Source organism: Pseudophryne corroboree, chromosome 6 (assembly GCF_028390025.1).
Source record: "Pseudophryne corroboree isolate aPseCor3 chromosome 6, aPseCor3.hap2, whole genome shotgun sequence".
Lineage (NCBI taxonomy): Eukaryota > Metazoa > Chordata > Amphibia > Anura > Myobatrachidae > Pseudophryne > Pseudophryne corroboree.
Genome location: NC_086449.1, coordinates 103,599,741 through 103,616,508, shown reverse-complemented (window position 1 = coordinate 103,616,508; position 16,768 = coordinate 103,599,741). Strand labels below are relative to the sequence as shown.

At 48.5% G+C, this 16,768-nt stretch overlaps 1 protein-coding gene across 6 annotated transcripts in view; it reads left to right on the top strand.

Annotated features, from left to right (window-relative positions):
• The window catches only part of GMIP (GEM interacting protein), a 176,218-nt gene that overhangs the window by 72,207 nt on the left and 87,243 nt on the right, over nt 1-16,768 (top strand). For all 6 annotated transcript variants that reach the window (XM_063931569.1, XM_063931568.1, XM_063931567.1 and 3 more), the window contains 4 exons: nt 7,762-7,872; nt 9,173-9,253; nt 12,235-12,417; nt 14,518-14,655. In XM_063931569.1, coding sequence (XP_063787639.1) covers nt 7,762-7,872; nt 9,173-9,253; nt 12,235-12,417; nt 14,518-14,655 — 513 coding nt within the window. The remainder of the gene's footprint in view (nt 1-7,761; nt 7,873-9,172; nt 9,254-12,234; nt 12,418-14,517; nt 14,656-16,768) is intronic.

Here is a 16,768-nt window from a genome sequence, read left to right as displayed (position 1 = left end):
GTACTGACTAAGGTAGTGAATGATTTGGTCACTGCTAAATCTAAAGGACATTTCTCTCTACTTATTCTCCTTGATCTCTCTGCTGCTTTTGACACTGTTGACCACTCTCTTCTCATACAAACACTACAATCCCTAGGTATTCAGGACACAGTCCTTTCTTGGTTCTCATCCTACCTATCTAATCGCTCCTTCAGTGTTCGTTTCTCTGATTCCACCTCTCCTTCGCTACCTCTCTCAGTTGGAGTACCGCAAGGCTCAGTCCTAGGTCCTCTGCTTTTCTCTATCTATACCACATCTCTTGGCAAACTAATCAACTCTTTCGGATTTCAGTACCATCTGTATGCGGATGATACTCAAATCTACCTATCCTCCCCTGATTTGTCACCATCTGTATTGGGCCGTGTCACTGCATGCCTTTCTGCCATTTCATCTTGGATGACATCTCGCCACCTCAAACTTAATATTTCCAAAACAGAATTAATTATATTTCCACCGGCCAATAGTAGTTTCCAACCTGATATCTCTATCACTGTTGAGAACTCGGCAATCACCCCTACCCCACAAGCTCGCTGCCTAGGTGTCATTCTTGACTCTGAACTGTCCTTTGTTACCCACATTCAATCTGTCTCAAGATCATGTTACATACATCTAAGAAACATATCCAAAATACGCCCTTATCTTACACAAAACACAGCAAAAACTCTAATCCATGCTCTCATTATCTCCCGCATTGATTATTGTAATAGTCTCCTGACCGGTCTTCCCAAACATAGGCTCTCACCACTACAATCCATTTTGAATGCAGCTGCGAGACTAATCTTCCTTGCCAGACGTTCATCGTCTGCAGATCCGCTCTGTCAGTCCCTCCATTGGTTACCGGTATTCTACCGTATTAAATATAAAATACTTTTACTCACATACAAGGCTATTAACCAAACTGCACCAACATACATCTCTTCACTCATCTCAAAATATCTCCCTACCCGACCTCTCCGCTCTGCACAAGATCTACGTCTCTCATCCACACGCATTACTTGTTCACACTCAAAATTACAGGACTTTATCCGGGCTTCACCCACTCTGTGGAATGCCCTCCCACGCACAGTAAGACTCGCCTCTAGTCTCCAAACCTTTAAATGTTCCCTGAAAACTCATCTCTTCAGACAAGCCTATCAAATTCCAGACCCACCCACATAACCTTCAGTGCTTCCCTATCTAATTACATCCTCTGTAGAATATTCATAACATCACATATCTTGTCTTTCTTTAGTCTCACACCCTCCTGACACTTGGATAACTTTGTGGGGTATCATCATACAACCCATTAAGAACCTAGCAATCTGGTGGACCATTATGCAATAGGTAGCATCTATCCTTGTGTATCTATGCCTATTTCTCTAACGTCCTAAGTGGATGCTGGGGACTCCGTAAGGACCATGGGGAATAGCGGCTCCGCAGGAGACTGGGCACATCTAAATAAAGCTTTAGGACTATCTGGTGTGCACTGGCTCCTCCCCCTATGACCCTCCTCCAAGCCTCAGTTAGATCTTTGTGCCCGAACGAGAAGGGTGCACACTAGGGGCTCTCCTGAGCTTCTTAGTGAAAGTTTTAGTTTAGGTTTTTTATTTTCAGTGAGACCTGCTGGCAACAGGCTCACTGCATCGAGGGACTAAGGGGAGAAGAAGCGAACTCACCTGCGTGCAGAGTGGATTGGGCTTCTTTGGCTACTGGACATTAGCTCCAGAGGGACGATCACAGGCCCAGCCTGGATGGGTCCCAGAGCCGCGCCGCCGGCCCCCTTACAGAGCCAGAAGGCAGAAGAGGTCCGGAAAATCGGCGGCAGAAGACGTCCTGTCTTCAACAAGGTAGCGCACAGCACTGCAGCTGTGCGCCATTGCTCTCAGCACACTTCACACTCCGGTCACTGAGGGTGCAGGGCGTTGGGGGGGGGCGCCCTGAGACGCAATAAAAAACACCTTGGATGGCAAAAAATGCATCACATATAGCTCCTGGACTATATGGATGCATTTAACCCCTGCCAGAATACATAGAAAAACGGGAGATAAGGCCGCCGATAAGGGGGCGGAGCCTATCTCCTCAGCACACTGGCGCCATTTTCCCTCACAGCTCCGTTGGAGGGAAGCTCCCTGTCTCTCCCCTGCAGTCACTACACTACAGAAAGGGTTAAAAAAGAGAGGGGGGGCACTAATTACGCGCAGTATTAAAGATACAGCAGCTATAAGGGGAAAAACACTTATATAAGGTTATCCCTGTATATATATAGCGCTCTGGTGTGTGCTGGCAAACTCTCCCTCTGTCTCCCCAAAGGGCTAGTGGGGTCCTGTCCTCTATCAGAGCATTCCCTGTGTGTGTGCTGTATGTCGGTACGTTTGTGTCGACATGTATGAGGAGAAAAATGATGTGGAGACGGAGCAGATTGCCTGTAATAGTGATGTCACCCCCTAGGGGGTCGATACCTGAGTGGATGAACTGTTGGAAGGAATTACGTGACAGTGTCAGCTCTGTATAAAAGACAGTGGTTGACATGAGACAGCCGGCTACTCAGCTTGGGCCTGTCCAGACGTCTCATAGGCCGTCAGGGGCTCTAAAGCGCCCGTTACCTCAGATGGCAGATATAGACGCCGACACGGATACTGACTCCAGTGTCGACGGTGAAGAGACAAATGTGACTTCCAGTAGGGCCACACGTTACATGATTGAGGCAATGAAAAATGTTTTACACATTTCTGATAATACGAGTACCACCAAAAAGGGGTATTATGTTCGGTGAGGAAAAACTACCTGTAGTTTTCCTGAATCTGAGAAATTAAATGAGGTGTGTGATGATGCGTGGTTTTCCCCCGATAACAACTGATAATTTCTAAAATGTTATTGGCATTATATCCTTTCCCGCCAGAGGTTAGGGTGCGTTGGGAAACACCCCCTAGGGTGGATAAAGCGTTCACACGCTTGTAAGGGCTCTACCCTCTCCTGAGATGGCCGCCCTTAAGGATCCTGCTGATAGAAAGCAGGAGGGTATCCTAAAATGTATTTACACACATACTGGTGTTATACTGCGACCAGCAATCGCCTCAGCCTGGATGTGCAGTGCTGGGTTGGCGTGGTCGGATTCCCTGACTAAAAATATTGATACCCTAGATAGGGACAGTATATTTTTGCCTATAGAGCATTTAAAAGATGCATCTCTATATATGCGTGATGCACAGCGGAATATTTGCCGACTGGCATCAAGTCTAAGTGCGTTGTCCATTTCTACCAGTAGAAGGTTATGGACACGTCAGTGGTCAGGTGATGCGTATTCCAAACGGCATTTGGAAGTATTGCCTTATTAAAGGGAGGAGTTATTTGGGGTCGGTTTTTCAGACCTGGTGGCCACGGCAACAGCTGGGAAATCCACGTTTGTACCCCAGGTCGCCTCTCAACATGAGAAGACGCCGTATTATCAGGCGCAGTCTTTTCGTGGACAAGCGGGCAAAAGGTTCCTCATTTCTGCCCCGTGACAGAGGGAGAGGAAAAAGGCTGCAGAAATCAGCCAGTTCCCAGGAACAGAAACCCTCTCCCGCCTCTGCCAAGCCCTCAGTATGACGCTGGGGCTTTACAAGCAGAATCAGGCACGGTGGGGGGCCCGTCTCAATGAATTTCAGCGCACAGTGGGCTCACTCGCAAGTAGACCCCTGGATCCTTCAGGTGATATCTCAGGGGTACAAATTAGAATTCGAGACGTCTCCCCCTCGCCGTTTCCTAAAGTCGGCTTTACCGATGTCTCCTTCTGACAGGGAGACAGTTTTGGAAGCCATTCACAAGCTGTATTCCCAGCAGGTGATAATCAAGGTACCCCTCCTGCAACAGGGAACGGGGTATTATTCCACACTGTTGTGGTACCGAAGCCGGACGGCTCGGTGAGACCGATTCTAAATCTAAAATCTTTGAACACTTACATACAGAGGTTCAAATTCAAGATTGAGTCACTCAGAGCAGTGATTGCGAACATGGAAGAAGGGGACTACATGATGTCTCGGGACATCAAGGATGCTTACCTTCATGTCAAAATTTACCCTTCTCATCAAGGGTACCTCAGGTTTATGGTACAGAACTGTCACTATCAGTTCAGACGCTGCCGTATGGATGGTCCACGGCACCCCGGGTCTTTACCAAGGTAATGGCCGAAATGATGATATTCCTTCGAAGGAAGGGAATTTTAGTTATCCCTTACTTGGACGATTCCCTGATAAGGGTAAGATCCAGGGAACAGTTGGAGGTCGGTGTAGCACTATCTCAGGTAGTGTTGCGGCAGCACGATTGGATTCTCAATATTCCAAAATCGCAGCTGGTTCCGACGAATTGTCTTCTGTTCCTAGGGATGATCCTGGACACAGTCCAGAAAAAGGTGGTTCTCCCGGAGGAGAAAGCCAGGGAGTTATCCGAGCTAGTCAGGAACCTCCTAAAACCGAGCCAAGTCTCAGTGCATAAATGCACAAGGGTTCTGGGTAAAATGGTGGCTTCCTACGAAGCAATCCCATTCGGCAGATTCCACGCAAGAACTTTCCAGTGGGACCTGCTGGACAAATGGTCCGGGTCGCATCTTCAGATGCATCAGCGGATAACCCTGTCACCAAGGACAAGGGTGTCCCTCCTGTGGTGGTTGCAGAGTGCTCATCTTCTAGAGGGCCGCAGATTCGGCATTCAGGACTGGGTCCTGGTGACCACGGATGCCAGCCTGCGAGGCTGGGGAGCAGTCACACAGGGAAGGAATATCCAGGGCTTATGGTCAAGCCTGGAGACATCACTTCACATAAATATCCTGAAGCTAAGGGCCATTTACAAGGCTCTAAGCTTAGCAAGACCTCTGCTTCAAGGTCAGCCGGTGTTGATCCAGTCGGACAACATCACGGCAGTCACCCACGTAAACAGACAGGGTGGCACAAGAAGCAGGAGGGCAATGGCAGAAGCTGCAAGGATTCTTCGATGGGCGGAAAATCTTGTGATAGCACTGTCAGCAGTATTCATTCCGGGAGTGGACAACTGGGAAGCAGACTTCCTCAGCACGACCTCCACCCGGGAGAGTGGGGACTTCACCCAGATTGATAAAATGGAGAGGAGTAAGCACTATATTCGTGGCTCCGGATTGGCCAAGAAGGACTTGGTAACCGGAACTTCAAGAGATGCTCACGGAGGATCCGTGGCCTCTACCTCTAAGAAGGGACCTGCTCCAGCAAGGACCCTGTCTGTTCCAAGACTTACCGCGGCTGCGTTTGACGGCATGGCGGTTGAACGCCGGATCCTGAAGGAAAAAAGGCATTCCGGATGAAGTCATCCCTATCCTGATCAAAGCCAGGAAGGATGTAACCGCAAAACATTATCACCGCATTTGGCGAAAATATGTTGCGTGGTGCGAGGCCAGTAAGGCCCGACGGAGGAAATTCAACTGGGTCGATTCCTACATTTCCTGCAAACAGGAGTGTCTATGGGCCTGAAATTGAGGTCCATTAAGGTTCAAATTTCGGCCCTGTCAATTTTCTTCCAAAAAGAACTAGCTTCAGTCCCTGAAGTTCAGACGTTTGTAAAAGGGGTACTGCATATACAGCCTCCTTTTGTGCCTCCAGTGGCACTTTGAGATCTCAATGTAGTTTTTGGGTTCCAAAAGTCACATTGGTTTGAACCACTTAAATCTGTGGAGTTAAAATATCTCACATGGAAAGTGGTCATGCTGTTGGCCCTGGCCTGGGCCAGGCGCGTGTCAGAATTGGCGGCTTTATCCTGTAAAAGCCCTTATCTGATTTTCCATTCGGACAGGACGGAATTGAGGACTCGTCCTCAGTTTCTCCCTAAGGTGGTTTCAGCGTTTCACCTGAACCAACCTATTGTGGTGCCTGCGGCTACTAGGGACTTGGAGGACTACAAGTTGCTAGACGTTGTCAGGGCCCTGAAAATATATGTTTCCAGGACGGCTGGAGTCAGGAAAACTGACTCGCTGTTTATCCTGTATGCACCCAACAAGCTGGGTGCTCCTGCTTCTAAGCAGACTATTGCTCGTTGGATTTGTAGTACAATTCAGCTTGCACATTCTGTGGCAGGCCTGCCACAGCCAAAAATCTGTAAATGCCCACTCCACAAGGAAGGTGGGCTCATCTTGGGCGGCTGCCCGAGGGGTCTCGGCTTTACAACTTTGCCGAGCAGCTACTTGGTCAGGAGCAAATACCTTTGTAAAATTCTACAAAATTGATACCCTGGCTGAGGAGGACCTGGAGTTCTCTCATTTGGTGCTGCAGAGTCATCCGCACTCTCCCGCCCGTTTGGGAGCTTTGGTATAATCCCCATGGTCCTTACGGAGTCCCCAGCATCCACTTAGGACGTTAGAGAAAATAAGAATTTACTTACCGATAATTCTATTTCTCGTAGTCCGTAGTGGATGCTGGGCGCCCATCCCAAGTGCGGATTGTCTGCAATACTGGTACATAGTTATTGTTACCAAAAAATCGGGTTATTGCTGTAGTGAGCCATCTTTTCTAGAGGCTCCTCTGTTATCATGCTGTTAACTGGGTTCAGATCACAAGTTGTACGGTGTGATTGGTGTGGCTGGTATGAGTCTTACCCGGGATTCAAGATCCTTCCTTATTGTGTACGCTCGTCCAGGCACAGTAGCCTAACTGAGGCTTGGAGGAGGGTCATAGGGGGAGGAGCCAGTGCACACCAGATAGTCCTAAAGCTTTCTTTAGATGTGCCCAGTCTCCTGCGGAGCCGCTATTCCACATGGTCCTTACGGAGTCCCCAGCATCCACTACGGACTTCGAGAAATAGAATTATCGGTAAGTAAATTCTTATTTTCCCTATAGATTGTAAGCTTGCGAGCAGGGCCTTCCTACCTCTGTCTGTCTGTTTTTACCCAGTTTTGTTCTATTACTGTTGTTCTAATTGTAAAGCGCAACGGAATATGCTGCGCTATATAAGAAACTGTTAATAAATAAATAAATAAATACCCTTAGTACTTTCCCTGAGACACCTGTGGGGTATATTCAATTAGTGTCGGATCCATTCCGACAAATGCAACCCCTATTCAATCCCGTCTCAATTCGACTTTAAAAAAAGTTGAATTGAGATGAGATCTGTGAGCGGAGGAGAGGGGGGAGACCAGCGGGGACAGCCACGGGCAGACGGAGGAGATCAGTGCTACAGCAGCGCTGCAGAAGGATGTCTCACAGCCGCCAGACCTCACGACAGTGTCCACCCGGCTCCAGCAAGCGTGACCTCACTTGCTGGAGCCGGGTGGACGCTGTCGTGAGCGGCGCGGCTGTGAGACATCCTGCTGCAGCGCTGTGCTGTAGCGCTGCTCTCCCCTGTATGCCCGCAACTGTCCCCCGTCTCCCCGCGGCTCTCCCCCCCTCTCCTCCTGTAAGGTCCCTCATCTCAGTCCGACATTTTTTTATGTCGGACTGAGATGGTCAGAAACGGGGCCAAATCCTTTCGAATTTGGCCCTGTTTCCCTCAAAAATACGTGAATCGGCAGCTATACTGCCGATTCACATACTATGCGACAAGTCGAATTCCCCGACTTGTCGAATAAAAAAAGCTGGGATTAAATAGGTCGAATCACGATTCGACCTTAAAAAGTTGAAAACTGCCGTCTTTTTCGACAGACGGCAGTTTTCGACACTAATTGAATATACCCCAGGATGAGGATTAGTTTGCCATGGTTTATTTCTATGCCTTTGTAAGTAGTCACTCACTCTCTGGACTTTACAGCAATTTATGCCCCTTCAAGATGTCTACCTCCTACTACTGGACCATGAATCCCAGACAGGAAACTCAGCCCTTGAGACAGTGGCCCGACTAGAGAAGAAGAAATATTGTCAGGTGAGCGGCTGCTCATTTCTATCCCCTCAGAAGTTGTTTGTTATCTTAAAAGTCATAAATGTGTGAACCATTTTCTGCTCAAACTGATCAAAGTCCTTAAAACAGTCATTATTTTGGTTATTGTCATAGGATATGTAATGCGCACCTACCACCTAGAAACAACGGAGCCTGCTATTTTGTGATCTGAATCAATAGTCTACAAGAACACCGCCTATCTGATTAGTAGTAATTAGGGATGGCCTACGAATGGTCATCCCTGCTGTATTACTCACCAGGTAGCGGGCCGACAGCAGTGAGGGTGGGGCTAGGCTAGCCATGTCCCCATCCCAAGGAGAGAAAAAAATAATATTGGGTGGCATTGTGTCATCGATGGGGTAAAACCATTGGATCTCCACCACTGATTAAAAAAACATCTAACGTTGGTGGTTAACTACCATCGATGGTCAGTGGCCATCCCTAGTAGATATTAGTGACATTACTTCATATGGGTGTGGTATACCAGATATGCAATGTCTAGGTCGACAGTTATTAGGTTTACCTCATATGGTCGACATGCAGTAGGTCGACAGGATAAAGAGGTTGACACATATGGACACATTATTATCTGGTTAGTGGTCTGTGCATGCGGTACAACCATTCTGCTATATGTGGGTCTTATGATATCGCTCGCAGACCCCCCTTAGCCGTAGCATGAGTTTGGGTGGCATCGGCAACAACCGGCACGCTTTTCAAAATGGATGCAGTCTTCCTGGACCCAACTGCCTGGATCTTATGGGCAATCAGAGTGTCGGCTTATCTAGAATGACCACAGTCTGCTACAATCACAAGTCACAACCAAAGGCCACGATGGTAATCCTCAGACACAGCACTTGGATCCCGCAGATGGATGCAGGAGGCGTCTATCTCCTACAGATGTCTCCTGCTGCATTTGAATTTAATTTGCTTCCCTGCGTCTGAGCAATTCCAAACAAATCGGAATCAGGCCGACTCACTCTTTCCCATACTGTGAGAATCAGTGTTGGTGCCCTTTTTGGTTACAGTCTAAGCGGAATTATAACCTTGAAAATCCCTACAACAAATATATAACATCTCTGTCATATTACATCTGTACTACACAACAGGGGTGTCGCTCTGGGACTTCCCCTTCCGTCACATTATGCACTACTCTCTCCACCCCCCTCCAGGACATAGCCTGCTTACCTGGGTGACCTGGCAGAGGGGGGGGAGTCCCGGAGCGACACGCTCCTGCGCACGCCTATGTTCTGTACAATATATTAATATCTTGATGAATGTGTTTCAGCCTCTGTCAGCAAAGAAGACTGAGATTGAGAAATGGAGAAAAGAGTTTAGAGAACAGTGGCAAAGAGAGCAGAAAAGAATGGTGAGTTATGTAATCTATGGTAATTCATTGAGTCCCATTTATTAAACAACCTTGTTCTTATTTTGTATGAACCGGCGGGTTCTCTTCCTAGTAGCCAATATAAATAATCACATTTTCTTACAAAACAGCTTTGTCAAAGTCTACACCAATATCCCCATAATAGGCTAATTGTCCAAATGACATGATTAAATTAAATATATGGGCTTTATGGTCCCCTGTGCCTTCTGACATCATGCTGAGGGGGCGGGGCCTCCAGACGCCGGGAAGAACAGCACTGCCGGGAGCATCATGATCCCAGGACGCTCTGGAGAACTGTACATGCTGTAGTGTGCATCTCTGGAGCGTCCAAAAGATGCTCCAGGCAGCACTCCATCAGAGATCATGGCTGCAGGGTGCTGTTGTAGGCACTCTGCTAGCCAGATGCAGGGACTGTTGGACAGCTACGGTGTTGCCCGCGGCCCACGGAGCATTGCACTCTGTGCAACAGCACAACTCGCATACGGATCTGATATTTTTACTGGTTATGATCAGTACTCATTGGTATTACTCTGAAAGGATACTTTGGTATGAAAACTATTATCACTTGTAAGTGGCAGTCACTGGACAAATTCTAGGAGCAGAAAACAATACAGATATCCAGAGTTAATGAAATGAATTGGGAAAAATATATTACCGTAGGACCTGACTGCTGAGCAGGGATGGATCTAGACTTTTCTTTAGGGACGGATCTAGACTTTTCTTTAGGGGGGGCGGTTTACTGTTTAATCTTGACTCCTCCCTCTACAGTCCCAACTCCTCCCATCTGCAATCCTAACTCCTCCTCTCTCAATTCTAACTGAACTTTTTAAGCGAGACAGAGATAGAGTTTTGTGATTGTTCTATGTACATGTGACTGTGCTACGGGGTAATTGTATTTATTAGCCCTAGTTACCCACACACCAGCAAGTGAGGGGCAAATGATCTGTAACCCTTGCTCTCCTGGCTCCTCTGTGCTGATGTGGTATAAGCTGCAGCACATCGTTCTGCCACAGGCTCTCCCCGGAGAGATCTTTTCTGTTCAAAAGTGGGCGTGGCTATGACTTTGTTGGGGGGATCGGTCGCCCCCTTCGCCCCCCCTAGATCCGGCCCTGCTGCTAAGTACAGTGAATGATCATTGCCCTGAATACTCAAATAGCAATTGGAAGCCTACTAGATACCATTAAACCTCTGCCATATCCCTGCCATACATCTCTTATTAACACAAGTCCACTTACTGCCAGTGGTGCAAGTGGGTGGGTACGGCGTACCCGTAAGAATTTAGCCGTGGGTACGCCGTACCCACACCGACGGGCCGCCGCTCCTCGCACCGCCGCTGATGTGAGGGAAGGAGAGCGCAGCCTGTGCCTCTCCTTCCCCTCAGTCTCCGGCGGCTGTCATAGTTTAATTCAGCGCCGATCCGTGAGCCAATCAGAGCTCGCGGTGCGAGCTCTGATTGGCTCACGGATCGGCGCTGAATTAAACTGTGAGACACCCGCCGGAGACTGAGGGGAAGGAGAGGCACAGGCTGCGCTCTCCTTCCCTCACACAGGACGGCAGCGGCCAGCGGCAGCGGTGAGCAGGGAAGGGGGGGGGGCATGTTATACCTGGCACTGGGGGATATCTGGCACTGGGGGGGGCATTTCTATCTGGCACTGGGGGATATCTGGCACTGGGGGGCATATATACCTGGCACTGGGGGATATCTGGCACTGGGGGGCATATATACCTGGCACTGGGGGGCATATATACCTGGCACTGGGGGATATCTGGCACTGGGGGGCATATATACCTGGCACTGGGGGATATCTGGCACTGGGGGGCATATATACCTGGCACTGGGGGATATCTGGCACTGGGAGGCATATATACCTGGCACTGGGGGATATCTGGCACTGGGGGGCATATATACCTGGCACTGGGGGGCATATATACCTGGCACTGGGGGATATCTGGCACTGGGGGGCATATATACCTGGCACTGGGGGGCATATATACCTGGCACTGGGGGATATCTGGCACTGGGAGGCATATATACCTGGCACTGGGGGATATCTGGCACTGGGGGATATCTGGCACTGGGGGGCATATATACCTGGCACTGGGGGGCATATATACCTGGCACTGGGGGATATCTGGCACTAGGGGGCATATATACCTGGCACTGGGGGATATCTGGCACAGGGGGGCATGTATACCTGGCACTGGGGGATATCTGGCACTGGGGGGGCATGTATACCTGGCACTGGGGGATATCTGGCACTGGGGGCATATCTGGCACTGTAGGGGCATTTCTGTATCTGGCACGGGGGGCAATGTATATCTGACACAGTGGGGGCATTTGTGTATCTGGCACTGTGGGGCAATGTGTATCTGGCACTGTGGGGCAATGTATATCTGGCACTGTGGGGCAACGTGTATCTGACACTGCGAGGCAATGTATATCTGGCACTCTGGGGGCATTTCTGTATCTGGCACTGTGGGGCAATGTGTATCTGGCACTGTGGGGCAATGTATATCTGGCACTGTGGGGCAACGTGTATCTGACACTGCGAGGCAATGTATATCTGGCACTCTGGGGGCTGTATCTGGCACTGTGGGGCAATGTGTATCTGGCACTGTTAGTCAATGTGTATCTGGCACTGTGGGGCAATGTATATCTGTCACTGTGGGGCAATGTGTATCTGGCACTGTGGGGCAATGTATATCTGGCACTGTGGGGCAACGTGTATCTGGCACTATTGGGGTCATACGTGTATCTGCCCCTCCCCCATATGTGTATCACGCCCCCATTTCCATTGGCCACGCCCCATGTGGCATTTGGCCACACCCATTTTTTTGCGCGCGCGCCTTCGGCGCGCGCACACAGTACCCGTAAGCCATTTTTTCTACTTGCACCACTGCTTACTGCTAACATACCTCACACTGATGCCATGTTCTGACTCACACTGACCTCTGCTCTATAGTCAGACTCCCTGGCTTCATTACGCAAGGCCCGCCAGCAATACATACAGCGCTGTGAAGACCTGGAGAAGGCCAAGCAGCTAAGTGCCAAGATTGAAGAGGAGCAGAGCACAGGCAGTCATCTGGGGAGTGCCACCAAACAGCTGGAGAAACGCAGAAAGTCCCGGGAAGAGGCCCAGATCAAGGTGAGGTCAAAAATGGATTTACTATATTTAACAATAAAATGTTATAGAACTATTGTATAATGTATTACTGTATGCGCAATAAATGATGAAGAAAAGATACATTGTTTTGAAGATAAATGCTTTATGCATTATATGGTAATTCCCTATACGTTCTGTTACAGCAGTGATAATAAGTTGCGTCATGTTTAAGAATGGGAGAATGCCACACAGCTTAATGTCTGAGCGGTGTAATAACTTTGGATCTGTTGGACTAGATAGCCACTTGAGTGTTGGTTCATACAGTAGTGATGCCGCCGGTGCCAGCGGTACGATTCACACATCAGCTGCATTTCTGGGAGCCCCTAATTTGAATATTTTAACACACACTCCTATGGGGCTGTGAACTAAAATGTGTGATTCAGGAGTGAAATTGAGGTGATTTAGGGTGCCATTGCCGTTCCAAGCATCAATTGGTATGGCCAATCCAGAAAATACGCCCTGTATACCTTTCTAGCACTTAATTAATCCTATAGAGCAAAATTAAATCCCATTTCTGCTCTTTAGTGCAAAACTGTGCATCTTATACACACAGGTGCATTTATTACTTCTAGTATATGGGAGTCACTGAAGGCTACTACCTAATTTGATACTGGACACAGAATTGATCGGTCAAGGCTTCCCTGCCCATCTGAATGTACATACTAATTATGATGCCTGATACATTGGCAAACAGCATCACAAGAAGGAGCAGTAGGAGTATGAACAAGGGACTCAGGCACGTCCCTCACTGTCACTGTTATATGGGGAATCAGTCATTTGACCGCCAGTCGAGATCCCAGCGGTCAGGATACCGACGCCGGAGTCCCGATACCAGCTGAAATACCAGCGGTCAGACTCCCGACCGCCGGTACCACGCCAATACCCGAGGGGGAATAGAACCCTGGTCGCCACCGGGCCTGAAGCGCGGCAAAAGCAGCAAGCCCGCAGGGGGAATATGCTGCTCTCACCGCCGGGATCCTGACATCGGTCTCTTGACCGACAGGATCCCGACCACCGGAATCTCATATTATATGCTCTAACCACAGTGTATATAGGCCCTCATTCCGAGTCATTCGCTCGGTAATTTTCTTCGCATCGCAGCGTTTTTCTGCTTAGTACGCATGCGCAATGTTCGCACTGCGACTGCGCCAAGTAATTTTGCTATGAAGATAGTTTTTTTACTCACGGCTTTTTCTTCGCTCCGGCGATCGTAATGTGATTGACAGGAAATGGGTGTTACTGGGCGGAAACACGGCGTTTTATGGGCGTGTGGATAAAAACGCTACCGTTTCCGGAAAAAACGCGGGAGTGGCTGGAGAAACGGAGTAGTGTCTGGGCGAACGCTGGGTGTGTTTGTGACGTCAAACCAGGAACGACAAGCAGTGAACTGATCGCAGATGCCGAGTAAGTCTGAAGCTACTCTGAAACTGCTAAGTAGTTTGTAATCGCAATATTGCGAATACATCGTTCGCAATTTTAAGAAGCTAAGATTCACTCCCAGTAGGCGGCGGCTTAGCGTGTGTAACTCTGCTAAAATCGCCTTGCGAGCGAACAACTCGGAATGAGGGCCATAATTTTCATGTCACTCCTAGCTTTGCTTCATCTATTAGAGCCTTTGTGGTAGTGTATCAGCCAGGACATCACATGTGCTCTTATTGCATGGCTCACAACTGTTTTTTGTTCTCTACAGTTAATATTAACATAGAAACATAGAATTTGACGGCAGATAAAATCCACTTGGCCCATCTAGATAGACAAAGACAAAGGGGGAGGTGTATCAAGCCAAAAGCAACTAAACTACTTTAAACTGTAATTTATCTAGCGCAGCCAGTATATGAAATGACAGAAACTGGAAACTTCCTCACTTTGTAAGGCTTGATACATTTCCCCTTAAATCATAGATAAAAGCTAATCTCTGTAACTACTATAACCTAAACTTCCAGATCACGGTGCTACTACAGCTCTGACAAGGATAAATATACATTTACAAATTATTTGTGTCTACAAAATGTATTCCATTCTTATCTTGTGTACAGTATGTTGGTGACTCAATAGCTGTGGGGCTTTCTCTATCCTTCTCAGGCACAAGAGGCTGAGGTCCTGTATAGGTCCTGTGTGTCAGAGGCGAATTCCCGCAGCCAGCAGCAAGAAAAAGTCAGGCACAGAATAATCTCTCACATCAGGAAACTCATTAACCAAGGTGACCAGGTGCTGAAGGAGGTATGTATGCAATCCCTATTTCATTTCATGATCATTTATATCATAGTTAATTTTTTGCTGCATTGTGGTTGAAATGGATTCATTATGATTTACCAGCTGACGGGATGCCGGCTGCCAATATCCCGACAGTGGCATCCCGCCCGCCAGAATGACGGCAGCGGGGCGAGTACATAGGGTACCCTTGCGGGCACGCTGCGCTCGCCACAGGATCCATTCCCACTCGGAGTGTCATGGATACCCACGAGTAGGTATAGTCTTGTTGCGCTGGGATTCCGGCTGGCAGCATTGTCGGCTGTCAGGATTTTAGCGTCGGTATCCTGACTGCCAGGAACTCGACAGCCGGCAAATTAAATGCATCCCGTTGAAATATGACACTTGCATGCATGTAGTAGGATCCTATAACATTATGTGAATATGTTGCTTTTCTTATAGGTACAGTATTTGTGCATCACTTTGTATACTTTGTATCACCCACAACCTCCACCTAGTTCGCCTTTTGCAGACTGTACCATTAACATTATTGCTAATTTGCTGAATGAATGCTGACTAAGCTCTCAGGAAATCTCCATAATATTGCAATTAATTTACAAAATGTATCTGGTTCCTCTGGATCATATCCTAACGCGTAATGTGTGCCTGGTCCATAGTAAGGTGTTCCTATCCCCAACCCCAATTTAGCCATGAAAAGAGACAATGAGGGTCATTCCGAGTTGATCGCTAGCTGCATTTGTTCGCAGCACAGTGATCAGTCTAAAAAACGGCAGTTCTGCGCATGCGGCACAATGCGCACGTGCGACGTATGGGCACAACGAACGATGTCGTTTTGCCCAGGGTCTAGCGATGCATTTCAGTCGCACTGCTTGCCGCAGAGTGATTGACAAGAAGTGGGCGTTTCTGGGTGGCAACTGACCGTTTCCAGGGAGTGTACGGAAAAACGCAGGCGTGCCAGGAAAAACGCAGGTGTGCCAGGAAAAACGCAGGTGTGCCAGGAAAAAAGCAGGTGTGGCTGGGCGAACGCTGGGTGGGTGTGTGACGTCAAATCCGGAGCTGAATAGTCTGAAGTGATCGCAAGCGCTGAGTAGGTTTTGAGCTACTCTGAAACTACACAAATATTTTTTGTAGCCGCTCTGCGATACAACCGTTTGCACTTCTGCTAAGCTAAAATACACTCCCAGTGGGAGGCGGCATAGCGTTTGCACGGCTGCTAAAAACTGCTAGCGAGCGATCAACTCGGAATGACCCCCAATATGTGCTGATTTTGCAATTGCAGTCATAAGAATATTATTATTTTTATTATTATTAACAATAATAATTATTATTTTATTTATATAGCACTCTTTTTCCAATAGGACTCAGTGTAAAAATAAAGCAGCCAGTATTTACCCTGCACAGAAACAATATAACCCCCCCAAATCTAAATCTCTCTGCACATGTTACATCTGCCCCACCTGCAGTGCAACAATGCTTTGCCCAATATGTGCCTTTTTGGTTTGCTAACAAACCTGAATAACCACTGAAATCTATTAGGAGAGAATGAGGAACCCCACGACCCCCCTGGAGGGAGAATAGATAGCGTGACGTGTGTACTGCGCCACCGTGCCCGCAGCGTGGCAAGTGCAGTGAGCCTGCAAGGGGCTCATTTGCGCTCGCCATGCTGTCGGTATGCCGGCGGTCGGGGATTCCGGCGCCGTTATGGTGTGGTCCGGGACCCCGACAGCCGTCATACCATACTACACCCGACTGTCCCACAGCGCTACAGGTGCACCTCCTTCTTTAGGGATCAGGTTCCAGACTGTGCACTCCATACCTATAGCGTGATGTACTAAAGGAAAAATGTGGTAAAACTGCATTTCCAAATGTGCTAACCCCCAGCCGCCTGCATATCGATGTGGAGGGAATTGCCATCTTTTTATGGCAATGCCCTATAGAAGCCTATGGGCTTCTTACCGCATCCCACCATCTCAGCCGCTCCCCCCTCCCCCCCTCATGCTGACCCGCGTCCTTGCAACCTCCTCCTTCCCCGCAACACAGCCATTCGTCATTCCGGCCGCAGGGAGGAGGAGCCCAGGGAATTCCTGCACGTCACCTTCAAGGGCTGGGAGGTGAGAAACCA